Raw genomic sequence first — 22,081 nt, 5'->3', positions numbered from 1 at the left:
CCCCCCCCCCCCCCCCGCCGCCAGGCCCTCAGCTCTGAATCCTTGGATGGTGAACAACCTGTGCAACTGTATCAGGCGGCCCTGCATTCACATGTAGCAGAATCAGGAAGGGAGTGTGTTAAAAATATAGTTTCCCGGGCCCCAGGCCCAGTTTCCCGTTGAGTCCGTTCGGGCTGGAGCTCAGGGAGGCTGCCCCGATAAAACATGCTCGCCTGGTGATAACGATGCCCCGGCCAGGATGAGGAAGGAAGGAAGGAAGGAAGGAAGGAAGGAAGGAAGGAAGGAAGGAAGGAAGGAAAGGAGGCGGGAGGGAAAGGAAGAATGACTGAGGGAAGGAGGGAAGGCATGAAGCAGATTGACGCCGGAAATAAACCAAAATAGAGGGTGGCCTGACCTTGGGGCCCAACGAACGCGCAGAGGCAGGGGCCCAAGAAGCGTGGCGGGCAGTCCCCTTACCTTGGAGGCCCGCAGGCCCATGAAGGCGGCAAAGAGCAACAGCAGCAGGGAGGTGGCCATCTTGAGGTCCGAGAGCACCACCATGCCCACGTTGACAAAGAACACCACGCCCGAGACGAAGAGCGTGACGTTGAGCAGCGCACGCTGCAGGGTGGGCGTGCGCACCTTCAGCTCGGGCAGCAGCTGCTCCAGACCCTCCAGCGGCGTGTCCTTGAAGCTCTTCAGCACCAGGTGCCCCCGCTTCGTTCGGGCCGCTAGCACCACCCGCTTGAAGTACCTCCTGACGGACCAAGACAGAAGGGGCGAGGTGGTCAGGACCGCCCCGGGGAGCCCCCCTCCAGCCCCCCCGGGGGCGCCCTCTCTAGCTCGGCAGTAGCGCGGGCATTTTCCAAGGCTGCTACCCCAAGGTGGTGGGAGGGGGGTCAGAACTGCGCCAAGGGTCCAACCACGGGGCGTCAGCTGAACAATGCAATCCCCGGTTGTCGGACACGACCGTGGCTTCCAGTTCCCGGGGCTCCCTTCTCATTTACCGAATGAGAGCCGAATAGACTGTCTTTTCTTTAGTTCTGGGTTTTTTGTTTGTGTGTTTTATTTATTTATTTTATTTTATTTTTTTCAAATTCAAATGCTACTTGTAACTTAGAGTGCCCGCTAGGTGCCAGGGAGTGCTACGAAGCTCTGGAGAGACAATCGCCGCCTTGCTGGAGCTTATAATCCAGCGCGAGAGACAGACAATTAAACACACAGCCTGCGAAGTATAAATATCTCCTTGGAATAGATTCCTGGAAACGGAATTGCCGCTTTAGGGGCGTGAGGGCTTTTTGTCTTTGGCGGTGTTTTTTTGTTTTGTTTTGTTTTGCTTTGCTTTGCTTTTTTGGATTCGTGACCATATCTGATAAACTGATTTCCAGAAAGATCGGGTAATTTATAGGCCTGGGAGAAGATCTGGCTCTCCTGACCCTACTCTGTATGTGAAGGGCCTCCGTTCAAAATAGGAGGCTCATCGGAGTCCTGGTGGCGCCATTTTTTCAGAACGTGGCCTTCCTTTGCTTGAGGCTCTGCTTTCCTCATTTGGAAAATGGGGACAAGTGTCGCTCCCCTTCCTCTTCCCCGGGGAATGATAGTTTCTTATTTTCCCCCTGGGAAGGAAAGGCGGCATTTGGATGATCTCCCCGCCCCCTTTCTCGACTTCCCACCCAGGGCCCAGACACCCAAATGCAGACACTGACCTGCAGTCCCCTCTCGACTCTAACCTCGCTCCCTCTCGCTGCAGCTGGGGAACAAGGGCCGCCTCACCTCTCTGCGGGGGGCGACCTGATGAAGCCACGTTTGGAGCCCACGCTGGACTTACGGGGGATCTGCCCGACTCGCTGGCCCAGGGCCCAGAACTGCATGTAGATATACTGATCCAAATTTACTGTCACCTGACAAGGGGGACAAAGGAAGCAGAGGCGGATGAGCGTGGTCTGCGGTGAGAGCACAGGTTACTGGAATTAGATGCCCCTTCTCCCAGTGATGTCCACCCTCCTCCCAGGCTCATCATCACCCGGTGTTTAGGCAGGGTGGCCCTGTATGGTTGCTCGTGTTGTATACTGCGCAAGGGCATACTCTCTCAGGTGGCACCATTTACCTCACAGTCATTTTTACTGCCATGTTTCTGAGAATCTAAGATGCCACTGATTGTAAGATACGACATGTGACATTGTGTAAGCTTAAGGTACACGACACTTGTTACACATGTGACATTGTGTAAGCTTAAGGTACATTTTACTTTGATGCCTTTCTCTATTGTAATATGATTGTCGATTGGATCCTCGATTACCTTATGAAGCAATTGAAAGAGAAAATATATCGCCCATTAACACTAGGCCACACCACCACTTAGAAGTTATATTCCAATTTCAGGGACAATAGAATGTGACTTCAGTAAAAAGTATGTCTTAACATCGTTAAAATGGGGGAGTTTGGAAGATGACAGTTTTTTTATTATCTTTTTTTTTTTTTTTTTTTTTTTACTTTAAGGATGAGCATTTCATATTACTTATTGCCACAGTTTTCTGGCAGATGGCGAGAAAGCCTCCAGTCCTAAGAAGGTCCGTTTCTTACGTTTCCTTTTTCCAACAGATGGCAGTGGACCGACTGGGAAAGAGGTGCCCTAGTCTAATTCACCGAGAACGCTGCATGGGCTCACGCCCTGCGTTCAGGACAACTCCCAGCAGCCTCTGCCTCCCAAAGGCTCATCCCTGCCCCCAGGTCTTCCGGTGTTTTGGTCCTCCTCTGGAAGACAGGCACCTGGACCTCATCCTGAGGGTGGTGGACCACCAGAGCGTAGGCCAGAGCGTCCTCAGACAGCGGGGAGAAATTGGCCTGGGCCAGCAGGGGCTCCAGAGCCTGGAGCACCTCCTGTTCGTTGGACAGACGCTGTGGGTCCGTAAGCGAAGGCTGGTCGAGGGTCTCCCTGTCGGGGTTGATGGGGTCATACAAGGCCTGAGGAGAGAGTCAGAGAGAAGAGAGATGGGCTAGGGCGCGCCATGAGGGATTGCTCCCGGCCCCATCCCTGAGATGACGGGGGACCCCAGGGCTTGTGCCGGGCCCTCTTCCCTTTTCTCTCTCTGAGCGCACCCTAAATAGCCTCGTTATTCCCGTGCCTTTAAACACCACTCTGGGCGTCTCTATGTATCTGTGCGTGACTCGCATCTCCAGCCCGGACCCGTCCTCCAGGTTCTGGACCTAATATCCAGTTCTGGGGCCTGAGAGTCTGTCCTGTCCCTCCTCCCCCAGTAACAGACGGGAAGGTGGACGCAGGGATGCACAGAGAGAATACGTTTCCCGGTTTCCTCTCCCAAACCTATTCACCCCCACCTCCAGTCAGCCTTGGCCTCTACCCTGAGCGTCAGACTCTCATATTCAAAGATCTCTGACATCTCCCGTTGGAAACGCCACCTTGCATCTAACACGGCCCAAGGAGAATGCTTCGTTCCTTCCTCTCCCTCCCCCCAGCCTTCTCCCTTCAGGAAAGGGCACTGCCTGATTCATTCGGATGCTCTGATCAGACACCTCGGAGGCATCCTTGATTCCTTTCTTGTGGTCGCCCCCTTGTCCAGACCTTTTGCAAGTTCACTGGCTAGACCTCCGAGGCGTCCTCGAATCCATCATCCCCCCCCCCATCTCCAGTACCCCCTTCTCGTCCCGGCTACCTGTCCTCTGCCCCAAACAACTGCATTGGGCTTCTTCTCTCGCCACTCTTTTAAATTTTTTAACGTTTTTATTTATTTTGAGAGACAGAGCGAGAGGGGGGGGAGGAACAGAGAGAGAGGGAGACACGGGAGCCGAAGCAGTGGCTCCAGGCTCTGAGCCGTCAGCACAGAGCCCGACGCGGGGCTCGAACCCACAAACCATGAGACCATGACCTGAGCCGAAGTCAGATGCTCAACCGACTGAGCCACCCAGGCGCCCCTTCTCTCGCCTCTCCTACCCCGTGCTCCATGAAACTGTCGCACCAAGAGCTTATTTATTATTTAGGCTATAAACGGATCCCACACCCTCTCCCCGCGGTGGCTTCTCCCCTGCCCTTGGAATAAATACCAGAATCGTTCCACCGCCTCCAAGGCCCCTGGCAAACTGGCCTCCACCCTGCCCACCTCATCTTATGCACCCATCCCTCCCTACCCACCTTGCAAAAACTTGTGGACTGAATGGATGGACGGATGGATGGATGAACAAATGAATGAGTGAGTGAGCGAACTGCTGGGTGCCTAGCCTATTTGCCGGTTTCAGGAAGACACGTGACTCACGCCAGACTATGCGGCACAGGGGACTCACTGGTCCATAAAACGAGCCCAACTCTCCGTGTCTCCCAGGAGAGGTAGCCTTAAGGAACCACTTGTCCGGGCCAAGTGCAGGGTTGAATGAGTGGAAGGGAAGAGGGTCTACCAGCGGCAGGAACGGCCTGGGCAGAGGTCCAGAGGTGGGAAGGCCCACGACCTTGGAAGCGACGGAGCAGGAAACAACCTGGCAGCCGAGCCTAGCAAACCCCCTTTGGAACGAACTCCCAGGGCCGGGGCGGGCCGCCAGGGGGGCGGGACTGCAGCCCAAAGCTCCCCCGTCTGTGCCGGAAGTCCCTCCTGTTCTCAGACTCAGAGAGTCACCTTGAGAAATTTCACTTCCGGGACAGAGCTGGGGTTTGACAGGGAGGGAAGCTCAGAGCTGGAGGAGAGAGAGAAATCGGTATTCGGCAAGCGTCCGCCGCGCGCTAGATTCTCCGCTGGGCACTTGACATCCACGCAGGGCTTCCGGCCAGAAACCTGGAGGCCGCAGGTGACCCCCCGGCTCCTCCCCTCCCCCACACGTTGAACCCTGCTGATTCTCCCTCCGAAACAGGCCCCCTTTGCCCACCGGCCCCACCCCGTCCACACCACCAACTCCTCTTCCTACCTGGATGAGTCCAGCGGCCTTCTCGGTGGCCTCCCGAAAGCCCCTCGCCCCACCCTCAACCACCTGTCCTGTCTACACGGCAGCCAAGATTCCATCGAAGCACGAGAACAACAGTAATAAATGATAACGCGCGGTTATATAGCGTTTGCCGTGTGTCGGGCACTGTTTGAAGCAGGTTGTGCACGCGTTATGCACATAAGGTGATGATGGCCCCTGTGGTTATCCTCGTTTAGAGATGTGGGAAATGAGGCACAGAGAGGTTAAGGAACCGCCTGAGGTCACACAGCCAGGAAGTGGCATATCAGGAATTGCACGTGTAACCATGTCAGTCTCCTGCAAAACTCATTCCGAGGCTCCCACTGCCCTCAGGAAGTAGGACCGTGCTCTGGACCGTGTCCTTCCCGCAAGGCCTCCCAGGACCTGACACCACGGTCCCCCTTGGTGGCTCACAATGGTTTTAGTTCCTCCAGGCACAGGGATGTTGCACATGCTGTTAAGAGACTCTCCCTGCCCCCCACTCCCCTCCTCCTTCCCTTTCCGCGACTGAAGTCCCACTCTTCTATGGTATTCCAGCTCCCTTCTCGCCCTCAAAAAGCCCCCCTCCATTCCTTAGGCTGAGCAGAGCCGCCTTGCGTGGTTGGGCAGATTGTACACTGCACAAATGTGCCAGTCTAACATAAGCACCGTTGTAGATGCTGTCGACCCATACATTTATCGGAACAGTCGCCCTTTCAGATGGAAATAAAGGGTCTAGAGCAGCACATTCCAAAAGAACTGCCTCCAAGGATAGAAACACCTAGATCTGCACCATCCAATACCTCACCACTGGTCACCGGTGGCTCCGGAACACTTGAAACATGGCGAACACAACTGAAATTTCGGACGGAATTTCTAAATTTTATTTCATTCCAGCACCCTCACATTTAAACAGCCACATGGGGCTAGCAGCTGCCAATGTCGCGTGCACAGCACCAGGCGACGGAAAGGGGTGCGTTTTCTGATACGCACACAGACTCTGGTTCAGAAACCAAGGTCAAGCTTCCTTACGCGCTGGCGCGAACTGCACCCTGGGAGTTCACTGTGTGGCTGTATCTGTTCGTCGGGGGAGGGTGTCTGACTCACAACTGGCCCTGCCACCCAAGTTCAGCTCTCTGAGGGCAGGGTACGGGCCCGAGTCTGCTGCTCAGGTGGGTCCTGAGCGCCAGACTTACATGCCAAGAGCCTACTCGACGCGTGGCCACAGACGTCCGACGGGCGTCTCGACACCTCCACGCGGGCATCCGACGGGCATCCTCTCAAAGTCACTACGTCCCAAACTGGGGTCCTGAGACCCCTCCCCAGACCTGCTCCTCCCGCCACATTACCCAGCTTAGAAGCGTCCAAGCCCATCCTCCCAGGTGCCCACCCTGAACCCATCGGCAAATCCCTGATGGACCCCCATTCAAAACGGATCCGGAATCCAACCACTTCTTCCCACCATCCCTCCTCCACGCACGAGTCTGAGCCCCCCCTTGCACTTGCCCTGCTCCCATCCTCCAGCCCCAACCCAGTCTGTTCCCCGGGAAGCTGCCGGAGGGCGCCCGTCGTAATAGAAGGCAGCTCACATCCCGCTGCTTAGAGCCCTCTGGTGGCTTCCACATCACTTAGAGTCCAAGCAAAGTCCTCACTGTGTCCCACAAGGCTCTGGGCCCTCATCTCCAGCCCTCTCCCCTGTGCTCACTCAGCTCTAGCCCCACCAGCCTCCTTGCTATCCCTCCTATACACCATGCACAGCCCTGCCGCAGGGCCTTTGCACTTACTGTTCCCACAGATCTCCTCATGGCTCTCCCTCTTGCCTCCTTCTGGTCTCTGCTCAAATGTCGCCGCCTCAGTGAGGCCTCCCCTGACTATCTCCCTAAAATTGCAAAACATTCCTGTTGTCTAATTTCTTCTTAATTAGGGTTACCAGATTTAGCCAAAAAAAAATTCAATACAGTGTACCAGGTGAGATTTGATTTCCAGATCAACAACTAATAAGCATTCAGCCTCAGTATGTCCCGTGCAATATTTGAGGACTGCGTTACATAGGACATGATTATACTAAAAAAAAAAAAAATTATTCCCAGCTTATCTGAAATTCAAATTTAACGAGGTGGAGAGGGTTGAATGGTGTCCCCTCAGAACCTCAGGATCTGACTTCGTTTGGAAATAGGGTCTTTGCAGGTCTAAGGAGTACGAATCCCAGGGTGAGACCATCCCAGGATGGTCTCACCCTGGGATTCGGGTGGGCCCTGTATCCAGTGACGGTGGCCTTTATAGGAGACAGAGAAGGGCACGCAGGACCACAGAGAAGAAGGTGATGTGAAGACGGAGACAGAGATTGGACGGTCGTGGCTAGGAGCCAAGGAAGGCTGACAATGGCAGTCACTGTCCTCCAGGACCGCGCACGGGGTGGTTCCCCGCTCAGAGCCTCCGGGGGAAACCCACCCCGCCCACACTTTGATTTTGGACTTCTGGCCTCCCGAACTCCCGAGAGAACAAATTTCTGTGGTTCTCAGCCACCCGCTTTACGGTGATTTGTGATGGCAGCAGCTGGAAACAAATAAACTGGGTGCCCTCTGCTCAATCTGGCAACTTCCTCCTCAGTACTTGGCGCCTCGTCACACATTTCGCTTCCTTACCGTCTTTTTTTTTTTTTAACTCTTTTAAGTGAACTCTACCCCGACATGGGGCTCGAACTCACGCCCCCAAGATCAAGAGTCGAATATGCTCTACCGACCCGGCCAGCCAGGCGCCCCTGCGTCTTTGCCGTCTTGAGGATCTGGGTCCTTCCCTAGAACGTGATCCCGTGAGGCAGAGACGCCCATCGGTCAGGCTCACCACTATGTCCTGGGGCCTGGAACCATCTGGAGGACGCAGTAGGTGCTCAAGAAATATCTGCGGTGCACTCACGGATGAATGAATGAGGGAAAGGAGGCGCAGACGGAGGTCACCTGCCAAGGTCACCCACACAGGTAGTGAACAATGAAGCTAGCTGTTCTTTTCCTGCCCCAGGCCGCTTCCTCGAGGGACTCAGGTCACCAGCAAAGGGTCACTCATGTGTCCCACCTGTCTCTATAGCTCTTCCCTTCTCCTCCTAGCATCTCAGCTTAGAATCTCCTACCTCAGTGGAAATATGCATCTCTGCTGTATACGTTTTCTATGTTTCCATCTGTTTTTTAAATTCTTAAAAATGTTTAAGTTTATTTATTTATTTTTGAGAGACACAGAGAGAGAGAGAGAGAGAGAGAGAGAGAGAGACAGAAAGAGCACAAGCATGAACGGGGATGGGAGAGAGAGAGAGACGGAGAGAGAGAGACTCCCAAGCAGGCCCCACCCTGTCAGCATGGAGCCCAATGAGGGGCTTGAACCCACAGACTGTGAGATCATGACCCGAGCGGAGATCAAAAGCCGGACGCTTAGCTGACTGAGCCACCCATCGCCCCATGTGTTCCTGTATATTTAAATGTTCACATAATAAAATGATTTTGGGGGCACCTGGGTGGCTCAGTCGGTGAGTGCCCGACTTGGGCTCAGGGCATGATCTCACAGTTCGTGAGTTCAAGCCCCGCATCGGGCTCTCTGCTGTCAGTGCAGAGCCCGCTTCGGATCCTCTGTCCCCCTCTCTCTCTGCCCCTCCCCTGCTTGCACTCTCTCAAAAAATAAATAAAAAACATTTTTTTAAATCATAAAATGAATGAATGAATGAATGGAGAAAGAAAATGATCTTTTTCAGCAACGTTTTTGAAAAACCCTGCCTCCTGGGGTCCGGGCTAGGGCTCAGAAGCAGCTGGACATGGGGGCAAATCATAGCTCAGCCAGGCCCTCTCAGTGCCTCGGTTTCCGCCTCTGCAAATGGGGCTCCGGGCGGCTCCCCCTCAATTCCACAGGAAGGAGCCAACGAGCGCGACCCAGAGTGAGCTCAGCAATAAGGGGCCGATGTCACTGCTACTCAAAGCAGAGAGGGGCCGTGTCCGAGGGCAGCGGCAGGGAGCAGTGAGGGGCTGGCTGAGCAGGCCTGGGGTGTCCAAACCCCGCACCTTCCAAAGGACCGGCCGTCGACTGGGCTCTTGGGATAACTTCCAGGCCCTTGGAAATGTTCTGCCCGATCGGAGGGTCTTGCTCCGACGCACTCGAACGGGTGGCTCAGTCGGGTACTCGTCGGACTCTCGATTTTGGCTCATGATCTCGGGGTGTGTGAGATCGAGCCTCACGTGGAACTCTGCGCTGAAAGCCCGTGCCCTGCTTAGGATTCTTTCTCTTCCCCTTTCCCTGCCCCGTAGCTAGTCTATGCTAACAATGTGGTTTATGGCGGGGCCTCGGGCCATGAAGTAGCAGTTCGACCTCTAGAGGGGCTGGTGACTGAGTAGCTCAGGTCAGCTCCGCAGGCGCTGACAGACGCCCTCCCCCCACCCCCTGCCCCGTAAAATCCTGGACACCAGTTGGGGCACCTGGCTGCCTCAGTGGGCGGGGCATGTGACCCTTGATCTCCGGCTTGTGAGTTGGAGCCTCCCGTTAGGGGTAGAGATTCCTCGAAAATGAGATCTTTCGGGGACGCCTGGTTGGCCCAGTCAAACATCCAACCCTTGATTTCAGCTCAGGTCATGATCTCATGGTTGTGAGATCGAGCCCCGAATCTCCGCGAAGCTCTGCACTGACAGTGTGGAGCCCGCTTGGGATTCTCTCTCCCTCTCTCCCTCTCTCTCTCTCTCTCTCTCTCTCTGGCTGCCCCTCCACTGCCCCCACCCCCCACCCCGGCCCCATCGCCTTTTCCCTTTTGCTCGTTTTGTTTTGTTCGCCCTCCTTTCGTTGCAATAAACCACGACTGTGAGCACAAGGGCTTTTCTGAGCTCTGGGAGTCCCTCACAGAAGATCCCCGAAGCTGATCACTGTCTCCAGGACCCCCCACGTGGCCGGCATCCCGGGACGGGACGGGGAAGGAAGGGGACCCAGAGCATGTGGCTTCCTGACATCCCTCCCTCCAGGGGTTCCGCTTCTCTCTCCCGCTGGCTCTTTGGCCGCCCCCCCTCCCGGGGTCTCGTTCCCCATACTGATCTCAAGGCTGGGCGGATCCCAGGCTAAGCGAACCCCCTGGGTGGTCTTGTCTAGTACCATCTAAGTGCTCCCAGGGATGCTTCCCGGCCCAGCCCCCTCCCCCGACCCCCAGAGCCCACATCCGGGTCCATCGCTCTACCAGGCTGGCTTGGAAGCATCTAAGATTTCTAAGACCGAGCTCCCGTCTTCCCCACAGACCTGCCTCCCGCCCCCGCCCCGTCTTCCGCGGCTCGGTAAATGGCAGCTCCGTTCTTTCAGAGGAATTGGAGGCACCCCCTGACTTTCTCCCCCCCCCCCCCCCATCGCCCGCCCGCACAGCCCAGACCACTTTTCCCCGCGTCCACCGCTATTACTCTTGCTGGGGTGGCCATTATCCCTCAGCTGGACAAACATAATAGACTCTGAATAGATCTCCCTGCGTCTGACAGGCTGTTCCAGAAGGCGCCCGCTAACACCTAAATCAGCACATGTCCCTCCTCTGCTCAGTAGCCCTCCCAGCTAACTTAGAAGTCAAGGCGAAGTCCCCCCCACTACCCACAAGGCCAGGCACAGTTTGCCCCCGATGCCTCTCTGCCTTCATCTACGGCACAGTAGCCCCCTCGGGTTCTTCCAACACCCGTACGCCAGGGCCTTTGCACTTCCTTCCCCCCCCCCCCCCCCTTGGAATGTGCCCACCCCCACCCCCGCCCGGGCCACCAGACACCCATCGGGCTCTCTCCCTGTCTTCACGCGGGTCTTCACTCAACCATCACTGCTCAGAGCATAGCCAGGTTGTGTACCGGATGAATGGGTTAGGGCACAGGCACCCCAAGGCCAAGGTGGGCGGGGCCACGTCCTCACCTGCAGCCGGGCCAGGATGTGGTGGTAGTGGAACAAGGTGCAGAAGTCCACGTGCGCGGCAAACAACTCCAAGGCTGCCTTGTCCGCGGGGCTGGAGTGGAATTCCTGTAACCCCAGGAAACAAAACTCCTCTGTAGGCCTCCTTCCCCTTCCTCACGGGGAGGATTTCTTTCTCTGGCAGCTCTGGGCTTTCTAAAATTTTGTTTTGGGGGCGCCTAGGTGGCTCAGTGGCTCAAGTGTCAGACTTTGGCTCAGGTCATGATCTCCTGGTTCAGGTCCTGATCTCCCGGTTCGTGGGTTCGAGCCCCACGTCGGGCTCTGTGCTGACAGCTCAGAGCCTGGAGCCTGTTTCGGATTCTGTGTCTCCCTCTCTCTCTGACCCTCCCCCGTTCATGCTCTGTCTCTCCCTGTCTCAAAAATAAATAAAACATTAAAAAAAAAAGAAGCCGAGACTCCGAGCCAGGCCTGTCTGACTCCAGAACACACATATTTAACTCCTTCCTTGTGCTTCCTACCTCCGTGACCTAGGTGAACGCCTTTACCTTTCTAGGCCTGTTCCCTTATCAGCAACTGAGGATCACACCCACTTTGTCAGAGATCGATGGTGACAATCTAATGCCATTGTGTGTCCATATACATGCGTGTGTGTCTACATGTGTCTGATTTACGTGTGTGCTTGTGGGTCGAGTCTGGCACAGGCCTTAGTACAGACAGGTGTTCAATCAATAATTTTAAGATGAATGAATGATAACCTTCAATCATGACAAGGAGGATGGTGACAGTGGGGCAGGAGCTTAGCTCTGGAGCCGGACCAGGACTCTCAGTGGAGCAGGTGCCTAATGCCTCACCATAGACCACAGTCCCTGCCCTGCTCTGGTCAGGCCACTTCGGTGCAAACCTGGGCCACAACGACACAGCCTTGAGTCGGTTACTTTCCTTCCCCTGCTTCAGTTACCTCATTTGTACAATGGGGATAACGGAAGTGTCTCTCTTACTGGGTTGTTCTGATGATCCAACAATGCATGGAAAATGCTTAGCACAGTGCCAAACAGTAAGAGCTCAAACAGTGTGATAATAATTATGATTAAAGCTTCATAAGTATGGTGATTATTATTAGGTAGCAGTAAGAGTACTGATGAGGATGATTATCATACCCATTTTGCAGAGGTAAAAACCATGCCCCAGAGAAGGCTTGTTCAAGCAAGACCCCAGAACAAGCTGGAGTCCGGAATCTCAACTACATCCGCGGCTCACAGAGCCCCCCCACCCCCGCCGCATTCCAACGCCACGCCCACCTGGGCAGCACAAAGGGAACGGGAACTACAACTCCCAGGAGGCGCCAGGAGAGCCCTCTGCGGCACGTAGGGCTGTGCCGCCGCGATGCCTGCCGGGAGTCATAGTCCCCGGGCTCTTGGACCCGGGACGGGCGGTACCTGTATCAGGAGGCGGAGCAGTTGCTCCTTGGAGAACGGGATGAACCGCTCGCGGTACTGCTGGGCCCAGTCGCGGGGCTCCGTGGGGTTCCACATCTTGCGGTACTCCCCCATCTTGGCCGCTAGCGACGACAGGGCCCGGGGGGGGCCCGAGAAGCGTGGGCAACAGGGACCATACTCGGACCCTGGATCCCCAGACCCCCCGGGTCACCAGCAGCATAGCCAGACCCTTTCCCTGGAGCCTAAACAAGGGAAATGGGCAGGGGTCAAAGGTCATCTACAGGAAAAGCGCCCTCTCCACCTCCAGGGACCGTCCATACCCCAGGCGGGGCACAGAGCCCATCTGCCAGTCTTGTGGCCCGTCTTGCCTGTGCCCTCCCACACTGCTCATTTGGTCTGCGCCCCAGGCAGGAGTCGGGAGATTTTGAGTCCTGGGCGTTTTTCGGGCCCAGAGGCCCTTTAGTTGTATAACGGGTTTCTGCGGGGTCTAAGCAACAGGTGGATCTTGGGAGCATAGGAGAGGCTCGGAAAGGCTACATAGGGGATGCAGGGCGGCCCTCCCCCGGCCATGCAGTCCGCTGTCTCCCTCACCTTAGCCAACGCTCGACTGTCATTGAGCCTCCTGCGCATGCGTACGAAGGTGTCCTGGGTCCCCAAGGTTCGGCTTCAGCCTGCAGTAAGACGCATGCGCAAACCCTGGGTCACGGCGCGCTGTCCATCTCCCCTCCGAGGCCCTGTCTCAACCGCGCGTGCGCCATCTGCCCGCCTTTCTTCTCTCGCCTTGTTTGAGCGCGGCGCACGCGCTGCGGAAGTCTCTCCGTGTCCGCGCGCTTCAAAGAGAAGGGGGCGGAGCGGGCGCGAGACTCCCAAGGAGGACTGGGTCGGGGCAGGGCTTCCGCGCGCCGCCAGCCAACGGCGGGCGGCCCAACGTCCGCCGAGGCCACGCCCCCGCTCGTGTCCGCTCCCGAGTAGGCGGGGAAAGGGCGGGGGGGGGCGGGACTTGGCCGCAGCCAATCAGCTGTGGAGGAGCGAAAAGGCGGGAAAAAGCGGAACCAAAAGAAGGCGGAGGTGGCGCCGCACACCTGGAGCGAAGGGTGGGCGAAGGAAGCGCCCGCCTCCAGGTGACGCAGACCGGGCCTCCGGAGTAGGGGTGGCCCTTTCTCAGGCAGCATCACCCCCAAGCCCCACCACCCCCATTCCAGTTCCTTAAAGGGAAGACTCCAGTTCTAAAAAGGTAGCCTGGTGCCTGGGGCGTGGCCTCCAATTCTGACGGGACAGCTCAGTTCGGAGCCCATGTTCCCCAGACCTGTGAGCTCCAGACCCCCCCCCCCCCCAGCTTGAGGAAAAAGCACTTTCGGGAAAATGGAGTTGAATTCGGAGGGGAGGCCTTCATCCTACGAAAATAACCCCAAGCCACGAGGACAGCCTGAAATCCACCCTGAGATGCCTGGGTCCTCCATTATGGGTGCTGTCACCCCAAAACGTGGCAGGGATTCCTGTGGTTCAGACCTCCCCCAGGGGACGCCGATCTACAGTCTGGCACCCCCTGGTCCCTGGAAAGTCCTACTCGCGTCTCCTTAGAGAACACAGTCCTTAGAATGAGCCCTTTGGCTTCTGGGTCAGGGAGGTGACCCGGATATCCCAGCCCTCTCCCCACGCCTCCTCCCTGCGCTGGGATCCCCTCGCCCTGCACCTCCACCTCGGGGGCCCCAGGCAGCCCCCCTCACCCTACAGCCTCCTAGGATTGCATTCCTGACCCCTGGGACCCCCAGCAACCCCTTCACACTACCCCCATCTCCGGATTTCTCAGGAGCTCCCCTACCCTGCACCCAATTCACGGGCCCCTCAGCCACCCTCTCACCCTGCACCCCTAACTTCTGGGACCCCTACCAGCCCCTTCGCCCCATGCCCCCAATCCTCAGAACCCTGGTAGACGCATCACTCCACATGACCCCAGTCTTGGGACCCCCACCCCCACCCCAGCACCCTTTACCCCGTGCCCCTATTCCTGGGACTCCTGGCAGCTCCTTCACCCCACGCCTGCGCCTCTAACCTCCCACCATCCGTCTCGTCTTGCAGGAGCCGAGCCCAGGGCGGGCCTGGAGCCTCTGGACGGCGGCGCCCAGCAAGCAGCACCCAGCATCCCTGCTCCCGCCTCCCGGGGCCCCAGGAGCAGAGCACCCGCCATGCACATCCCTGAAAGCCTCCAGGACCTGGCTGACAGTGAAGCCGTGCAGTTTCTGAAGAGGCCAAAGACGATCACCCGGATCTTTGCAGGGGTGAGGCCCTCCTGTGGCCCGACTGCCCCACGGGCGACAGGAAATAGTTCTCGCCCCGCAGACACAGGGTGGAAAGGGTGGGGGGACGGAAGCGGTCAGATGGGGACAACAAGGCAGCTAATAACCGAAGTCACCTTTTACTGAGCACCTAGCTATAGCCCCTGTGCTACTGGGACCACTTACTAACTCTCACAGGAGGAAACAACTCGTCCCAAGTCCAAGTCGTGCTATGAGCCCCATGGGTGAGCAAGAAAACAGCATCAGAGGAAGTTAAGTCACGGTTCCAAGGCTGCACTGTCCAATGGCGTAGCCACAAGCCACGTGTGGCTCTCGCAATTTAAACTCATTAGAAGAAAAGATTCCGTTCCTCAGTCACAGCGGCCACTTTTCAGATGGCCACCAGCCACACGTGGCTGTCGGAGTGGATGATGCAGATCTTAGAGCATTTCCGTCATGGCGGAAAGTTCCATTGGACAGTGTTGGCCAAGGGCACACAGTGAGAGGCAGGGCCGGGATTCAAAGTGGGGGTCTGTGACAGGCATTGGGGTGGTCACTGTGTGCCAGGCTGTGTACCAAGCAAGGGCTTTACAGGCGTTTTTTGATCCTTACCACGTTCCCAGAGTCAAGGCACCTGCACTCAAATCTTCATTCAGCCCAGACTTGGCTGTGTGACCTTGAGCCAATCACTGGGCCTCTCTGGGCCTCCTCTGCTGTCCTTTGACGGAGCTGGAAACTGAGGCCCAAGGAGGTGATCGACAGGGACTTGTGGACATTGCCGTTCTTCCCCAGGGGAATTACGAATTCCCCGTCCGAGTCCCTCACTGGCGTGAGCTCTTGTCACCACGAGGAGTTACTACTGGGACACTGGTGTTACTACCCTTGTTTGACCCAAGGGAAAACTGAGGCTCACGGTGGGGGGTGGGGGTGGGGTTGCCCAAGGATGTCACCCAGCTGGCGGGCGAGTCAAAAGGATTCTTGCGCCTCCACGGCTCCGGAAGGAAAAGTGGGTGGCAAGGGAGAAGGAGGCCCAGCTGGCGCGGACTGGTGCGGGGAAAGGGGAGGGAAGGGCCGCCAACCGCGCCAGACGTTTTGGTCACGGACTTTGCCCGCCGCCTCCCTCCCGCCCGCCCTCTCCTCCTTCCCCCCTGGCCTGGCTCCCCAGTAGGGAGTCTCTGGGCAGCTGGTGCCCTTGTCCTCACTGCCGCCTGCCAGCTGGTGCCTTAACTGATGAATCTTTGCTCCTTCCCTGGGGACGGGCCAAGGAGGGTGTGGAAGGAGGTTGGACTCTGGCTTCAGGGGGCCGGGGTCCCTTCTGCCCAGCTGGGCCCCCCTCCCTGAGTCTCCAGTGCCCTGGGCGTGCGCCACAGCCCAAGGTTTCCAGGGTCACTGGGCCGACAGCCCACGGGCCCGGAAGTCAGGAGGGTTGGATTCCAGTCCCCCCTCCTTCGCTGACTGACCTTGAGAGGACACTTCGCCTCTCCGGTCATGAGAACTACCATCAGGCCTAGGCCCCCACCCCCTCTTCACAGCACTGAGACAGACTGGGAAACTGAGGCTCCAAGGGGTGCGTGATTTGCCCAAGGCCACACAGCTGGCAAAGTCAGACGCGTCTGGCTCTTTCCACCGCACCGTAATGGCTTCGATTTATCACCTGTGAAACAGAAATGAATCAGTAACGTCTACCACGTGGGGCTGGCGCGAGGGAGGGAGCGCAGGTAAAATGGACACAGGCTCAAGTGATCGATGGTCCTTCCAGTCCTGGACCTGGCTCTGTCCCCAAGCGGCAGGGCGAGATGCCCCCCTTCTGTGGACTCCTGGCCCCGAAACAGAGAACAGATGTGGACAGCCTTGGGTGATGCTATAGGGCCGAGCGAAAGCAGCACTGGCTGTGATTGTGATCGTGATATTTTTTTTTTAATTTTTTTTTCAACGTTTTTTATTTATTTTTGGGACAGAGAGAGACAGAGCATGAACGGGGGAGGGGGCAGAGAGAGAGGGAGACACAGAATCGGAAACAGGCTCCAGGCTCCGAGCCATCAGCCCAGAGCCTGACGCGGGGCTCGAACTCACGGACCGCGAGATCGTGACCTGGCTGAAGTCGGACGCTTAACCGACTGCGCCACCCAGACGCCCCGATCGTGATATTTTTTAATGCTTATTTATTTTTGAGAGAGAGAGAGAGGGAGAGCACGGGGGGAGGTGCAGAGAGAAGGGGGGACAGAGGGTCCGCAGCGGGTTCCACACCGACAGCACAGAGCCCGACGCGGGACTCAAACTCACGAACCGTGAGATGATGACCTGAGACAAAGTCGGACGCTCGACCGAGGATAGAGACTCCAATGGAGGAGAAAAGAAGTGTCCAAAGTGACTTCCAGCACGCATTGGCTGAGGTCCAAGCTGGCGCTGGGCATAGAGAGAAGGCTCTCACACCCTTCTATCCGGGAGGAGTCCAAATTCTAGTGAATTCCTTCCCCTCACCTCCTCCCCCCACCCCTGCTCCGTCCCCAACACCACCACGTCCAGTCAGTCACCAAGTCCAAATTTACATCCTGACTGTCACTGGGTTCCCCAGAGCTCTGACCTCAGCTCAGGCCCCAGCATTTCTGCCCAGGCCTCTTCCCACCAATCTCTTCTCTGGTCTTTCGGCCGCTCGGTCTCACCCCCTCCAATCCATCGTGACCCTGGAGATTTTCTCAGACTCCAGGGCCACGTCTAACCCTGGCTACCCTCTGCTCAGAACACTTCCCTGCATGAAGTTAAATCCAAGTAAGAAATTTCACTCTCCATGGCTCCCAAGTACAGGCCCCTCTGTGGTGTTCAAAGCCTCTGAGGGTCTGGCTCCTGCCCACTTTTCCAGGCTCCTCTCATACTGGATCCCTCCGATGAGGTTTCTCTCCAGCCCCTGAAAGAGCCTTATTCTGCAGCATCTGGCTTTTGCACACACAGCCTGCCCCCCTGGAATGCCCTTCCTCCCCGTCTGCCTGAAAAACTTCTCATTCTTTAACACGCAATCCACACCTGCCTTTATTTCTTCCTAAATCCGACCCCACGACGTAGGTGCTCAAACCTTGACTCTCTCCCAGACCCCAGGCCGCAGCCTCCTCTCTAGCCTCCCGACCTCCAGTCTCACCCTCCCCAGTCTGTCTGCACACAGGCCCCAGATCTGCCCCTATCCTCCCCTGCTCGCAGCTCTGCTGTGGCTCCCTATTGCCCTCCAGACAACGTCCTCATTCCTCAGCCTTCCTCAGCCTTCCTCACCCCGCAACACTCCGCAGACCTGCCACGTCATCCAGAAAGCCTCCCCGGAACAACTCCCCCCTGCCCCATACACACACCCATTCCTTCCATATCTGTCTGGGGCCAATCGCCATCGGGCAAATTTCCACCCAGCTGTACTGATCGGAACCTTGCCCCTGAGGCGTCTGGTTCAGCGTGAGGCGGTATAGCAGGGCCTTAAAGCAGGTTCAGGAGCCAGGCAACGTCCATGGCCACTGCCACTTACCAGCTGATTGGCTTTGGGCAACTCCTCAGCCTCTCTGGGCCCGGGTTCCATGATCGAAAGCAATGGGGGTGTTGGTGGTACCCACATCCTCGCGTGGCTGTAAGGCTGACTCTGGCTCCCACGCTCGCTCGCTCACTGGCTCGCTGGTGGGGAACTTCAGTGGCATTTAATAAATAAACACTGTCGTACTATGTACAGCCTGCTGTCCGCAGCACGCACAGGCAGGGGGCTGCTGTATCTGTGAGGTTCTGTTTTCCTTTTAAGAAACTCCTGAAGCAAATAAAAAAACGGTGTGGCGGGGGGCGGGGGCGGGGGGGGGTGGGTAGGAGAAAAATGGTAATGTTTGTTAGGTACTGAAGGTTTGTCACGTTTTGCTCTGTACTTTTTTGTGTGTTTGGACTATTTCACAAATTTATTTTTTTTTTTTAATTTTTTTTTTCAACGTTTTTTAATTTATTTTTGGGACAGAGAGAGACATAGCATGAACGGGGGAGGGGCAGAGAGAGAGGGAGACACAGAATCGGAAACAGGCTCCAGGCTCCGAGCCATCAGCCCAGAGCCTGACGCGGGGCTCGAACTCACGGACCGTGAGATCGTGACCTGGCTGAAGTCGGACGCTTAACCGACTGCGCCACCCAGGCGCCCCTCACAAATTTATTTTTAAAAATTTAATAGGAGGAGTGCCTGGGTGGCTCAGTCGGTTAAACATCTGACTTCATGGGGAGCCTGGGTGGCTCAGTCGGTTGAGCGACCGGCTTCCGCTCAGGTCACGATCTCGCAGTTTGGGAGTTCGAGCCCCGCATCGGGCTCTGCGCTGACAGCTCGGAGCCTGGAGCCTGCTTGGGATTCTGTGTCTCCCTCTCTCTCTGCCCCTCCCTCCCCCACTCATGCTCTCTCTGTCAAAAATAAATAAACATTAAAAAAAACTTTTTTAATTTAAAAAAATTAACAGGAACTAAGCGAGCAGGGAGGGAAGGGGAAGAGCAGGCAGAGGGGAGGGGTGGAGGCAGAGAGAACGATCGTGATGGCAAATGCTGACGGAGTTCCTCACGTGGTGTCCCCGGCACCACACTGGGCATTTTGTACCGGCACCTGGGTCTGGTAACAGGGACCTGTCTGGGGTGGCGGGAGGCGAGCGTGGGCAAGGCAGGGCCGAGTGGGGAGAGGTGACACCGGAAGAGCGAGGACGATACAGACCACGCAGGAAGGCGTGGAAGGACCTCTCTGGGGCCTTGGGGTGGAGGGTGGGCTCGGGGGCCGAGACTGGAGGCAGGGAGGCCAAGGAGGAGGCCGCGCGGGAGGGCCCAGGGGGAGAGGACGACGCCCACGCCAGGGTGGACAAGACGAGCAGCAGGAGGGACAGGCTCGGGGGGGGGGGGGGGCCCCCCGCGGACGTGACAGGGGGAGAAGGAGCGGGGCCCAGGGTCCGGACGGGGACCTGGGAGGAGACGCAGATCGGGTGGACTCTGAGCTCCGCTCAGGCGGCTGGGAACCCACCCCCACCCCGTCCCCATAGGTGTTCTCCCTCGTCGTCTTCTCCTCCCTGCTGACCGACGGCCACCAGAACAACACGGAGTCTTCGAGGCTCCACTGCGTCCTGAACGGCAACAGCACGGCCTGCGGCTTCGCCGTGGGGGCCGGCCTCCTGGCCTTCCTCACCTGCCTGGCCTTCCTCGCCCTGGACACCCACGAGAGCCGCATCGGCAGCAGCCGCTTCAAGACGGCCTTCCAGCTCCTGGACTTCATCCTGGCTGGTGAGCCCCTGCGCCGGCCCGCCCAGAGCCGCCCCCTCAGCCCCCCAGGACGCCTCCCTTCGCCACCGTCCCCCACATGTGACCTGAAGCCTCGCCCCTCCCTTCCAGAAGCTCTTCTGCGCCCGCTGGTTCCCCCCTCCAGGGAATTATTACTCATCCTTTAGACTCGGCGTGAGGGTCACCTCTTCTGACCCCCAGGCTAATTCTAGCAGCCTCCCTTCTGCCCTGCTTTTTCCTCGCATTCACCTCCCCTCTTCACAGAACATTTCTTGAAAAGCCACCCGGTGGCGGGAGGTGGGGTTCCAGCCCGGAGCCAGGCAAACTGGAGTCTGAAATCTCCACTCGGGCGCCTCGTCGCCCCGTGGGCTCGAGCGGCCCTCTTCCCCTCTCCGGGCTTCAGCAGAAGCTGGGATGAAAACCCCCACAAGGCAGCGCTTTTCTGAGGCTGCAGGAGAGGAAGGAGGCCTCTAGTAACGTTGACCTTTTCTGGGCACTTCCCACGTGTCAGGCACAGAGCCAAGGGCTCCACGTGCCTCGTCTCATTTGTCCCTCAGAACCACCTGAGGTGGGAAGTCATGTCCCCATTGGGCAGAGGAGGAAACTGAGGCTCGAGGAGATTATGTAATTGGGCACACGGCTGCTAAGTGGCAATTCCAGGCTTCGGAGCGAAGTCTCACATCCTAACCACTGGCCGAGTGCTCTAGATAGAGACTGGCACACAGTAGGCGCTAAATAATGAGTTCTTTTACCTCAGGCCCTGGGCTTTCCACCCCCAGTCTGATCTCAACTGTCTCCTTCCCCCTCCTTTCCCCTCCCTCTCCCTCCTCCCTTCCTCCTCCTCCTCCTCCTCCTCCTCCTCCTCCTCCTCCTCCACACTGGCTGGGTTCCAGCATCTCAGGGCTGGGAGGACCCCCAAAGGTCACTGAGTCCAGGGACATCCGAGAGAACTTTCTGTGAGGCTGGGAATGTTCGCACCTGCATTCCCGGCTATGGGAGTCACCGGCCACACGCGGCCACTGAGCACTCGAGGTGTGGCCGGTGCAACAGAGGGGCGGCATGTTTAAATCCTGTTTTAAGTGATTGACACGCAACCTGCCATGTGTGGCCCGCGGTGGCTCCCGGAGAGGACTGCCCCGCGGCGCCCCACGCTTCCCGCACCCGGCCGCCCTTCCTGGGCCAACCCCCACCCCGGCCCTCCACCCCTCTTCTCTCTTGCGGCCCCCCCAGTCCTGTGGACAGGCATCTGGTTCGTGGGTTTCTGCTTCCTGGCCAACCAGTGGCAGCACTCACCCCCCGAAGGGCTCCTCCTGGGAAGCAGCAGCGCCAAGGCCGCCATCACCTTCACTTTCTTCTCCGTCCTCGTCTGGGTGAGTTGGGGGGGGGCCCTCCTCAGGGCGGGGCCGGGGGGCTAGAACACCCCCCCCCACCTCAGCTCCCCTGGGAGTGGCGCAGGGCGCCTCCCAGGGCCTCTGCTAGCCCCTTCTGTGACTGGGAAAACTGGAAAGAAGGCGCCCCCCACCCCGAGCGGGTGCAGCCCGGCGTCGGGCGTCGCGCTGGGTGCCCTTGTCCACGTGAGCGGTGGGTGCAGCCGTGCCCCGTGTCTCCCTCCCGAGGCCAGTCCCCGACCCCGGTCCCCCCGCTTCCCTGCCCGACCCGAGCCAGCCTCCGGTGTGCCCTTCTCTGCCCACAGGCATTCCAGGCCTACCTGGCCCTCCAGGACCTCCGGAACGACGCTCCAGTCCCTTACAAGCGCTCCCTGGATGAGGGTGGTGTGGCGCTAACCACCCTCTCCCCGCCCTCTGCTGCCAGCCCTGTTAACACACCCCCCCGCTGGCCCCAACAGCCTGAATTACGCCAGCTCTGCCCTCTCCCCCTACCTGGCCACACCGAAGGCCCCCCGCCTCGCTATGATGCCCGACAACTGAACATCCCCCTCCGCATCAGTAAAGAGGTAACCCTCCCTCCAGAAGGGTTTCTGAAAACAGCCCTCCGTCCTTCTCATGTCTGTTCCTCTCTGGTCTTTTGAGTGGCCAGGGGCGGGGAGAAATCCTCCCAGGTCACCTCAGGGGTCTCTGCGGCAAGCCACGTTTCCATACTACCTCCCAGACTCTCCATCTGGGTACCACCGTGACGGCAGCAGATTACAGAGGTGGTGGCAGGAAGGGGACACTCCTTCGGGGCCCTTCAGTGCTCACGATGGCCATAGGAAGGAGGCACGAGGCGCCCCGATGCATAGTCGAGCAAGCTCACATTCAGAGACGGGAAACGCTTCTGCCCATGGAGAGACCACTAAGAAAAACCAGGGCCAAC

At 57.8% G+C, this 22,081-nt stretch overlaps 2 protein-coding genes across 2 annotated transcripts in view; one reads left to right on the top strand and one right to left on the bottom strand.

Annotated features, from left to right (window-relative positions):
- The window catches only part of TMEM143 (transmembrane protein 143), a 19,204-nt gene extending 6,096 nt beyond the window's left edge, over positions 1–13,108 (bottom strand). The window contains 7 exon segments of the mRNA XM_049621541.1: positions 457–736; positions 1,753–1,880; positions 2,749–2,943; positions 10,804–10,908; positions 12,237–12,386; positions 12,388–12,478; positions 12,828–13,108. Coding sequence (XP_049477498.1) covers positions 457–736; positions 1,753–1,880; positions 2,749–2,943; positions 10,804–10,908; positions 12,237–12,386; positions 12,388–12,478; positions 12,828–12,850 — 972 coding nt within the window. The 5' untranslated portion in view covers positions 12,851–13,108.
- A 98-nt stretch (positions 13,109–13,206) lies between these two features.
- On the top strand, positions 13,207–21,755 carry SYNGR4 (synaptogyrin 4). The gene is given in 6 exon segments (XM_049621540.1): positions 13,207–13,357; positions 14,316–14,515; positions 19,534–19,771; positions 20,999–21,138; positions 21,462–21,593; positions 21,595–21,755. Coding segments are annotated over 5 exon segments (705 nt in total). The 5' UTR covers positions 13,207–13,357; positions 14,316–14,422; the 3' UTR covers positions 21,697–21,755.
- The last annotated feature ends 326 nt before the right edge of the window (positions 21,756–22,081 follow it).

The sequence above is a fragment of the Panthera uncia genome (genome assembly GCF_023721935.1).
Source record: "Panthera uncia isolate 11264 chromosome E2 unlocalized genomic scaffold, Puncia_PCG_1.0 HiC_scaffold_19, whole genome shotgun sequence".
NCBI lineage: Eukaryota > Metazoa > Chordata > Mammalia > Carnivora > Felidae > Panthera > Panthera uncia.
Note: the sequence above shows the minus strand (reverse complement) of the source record. Positions and strands in the feature narration are given on the sequence as shown.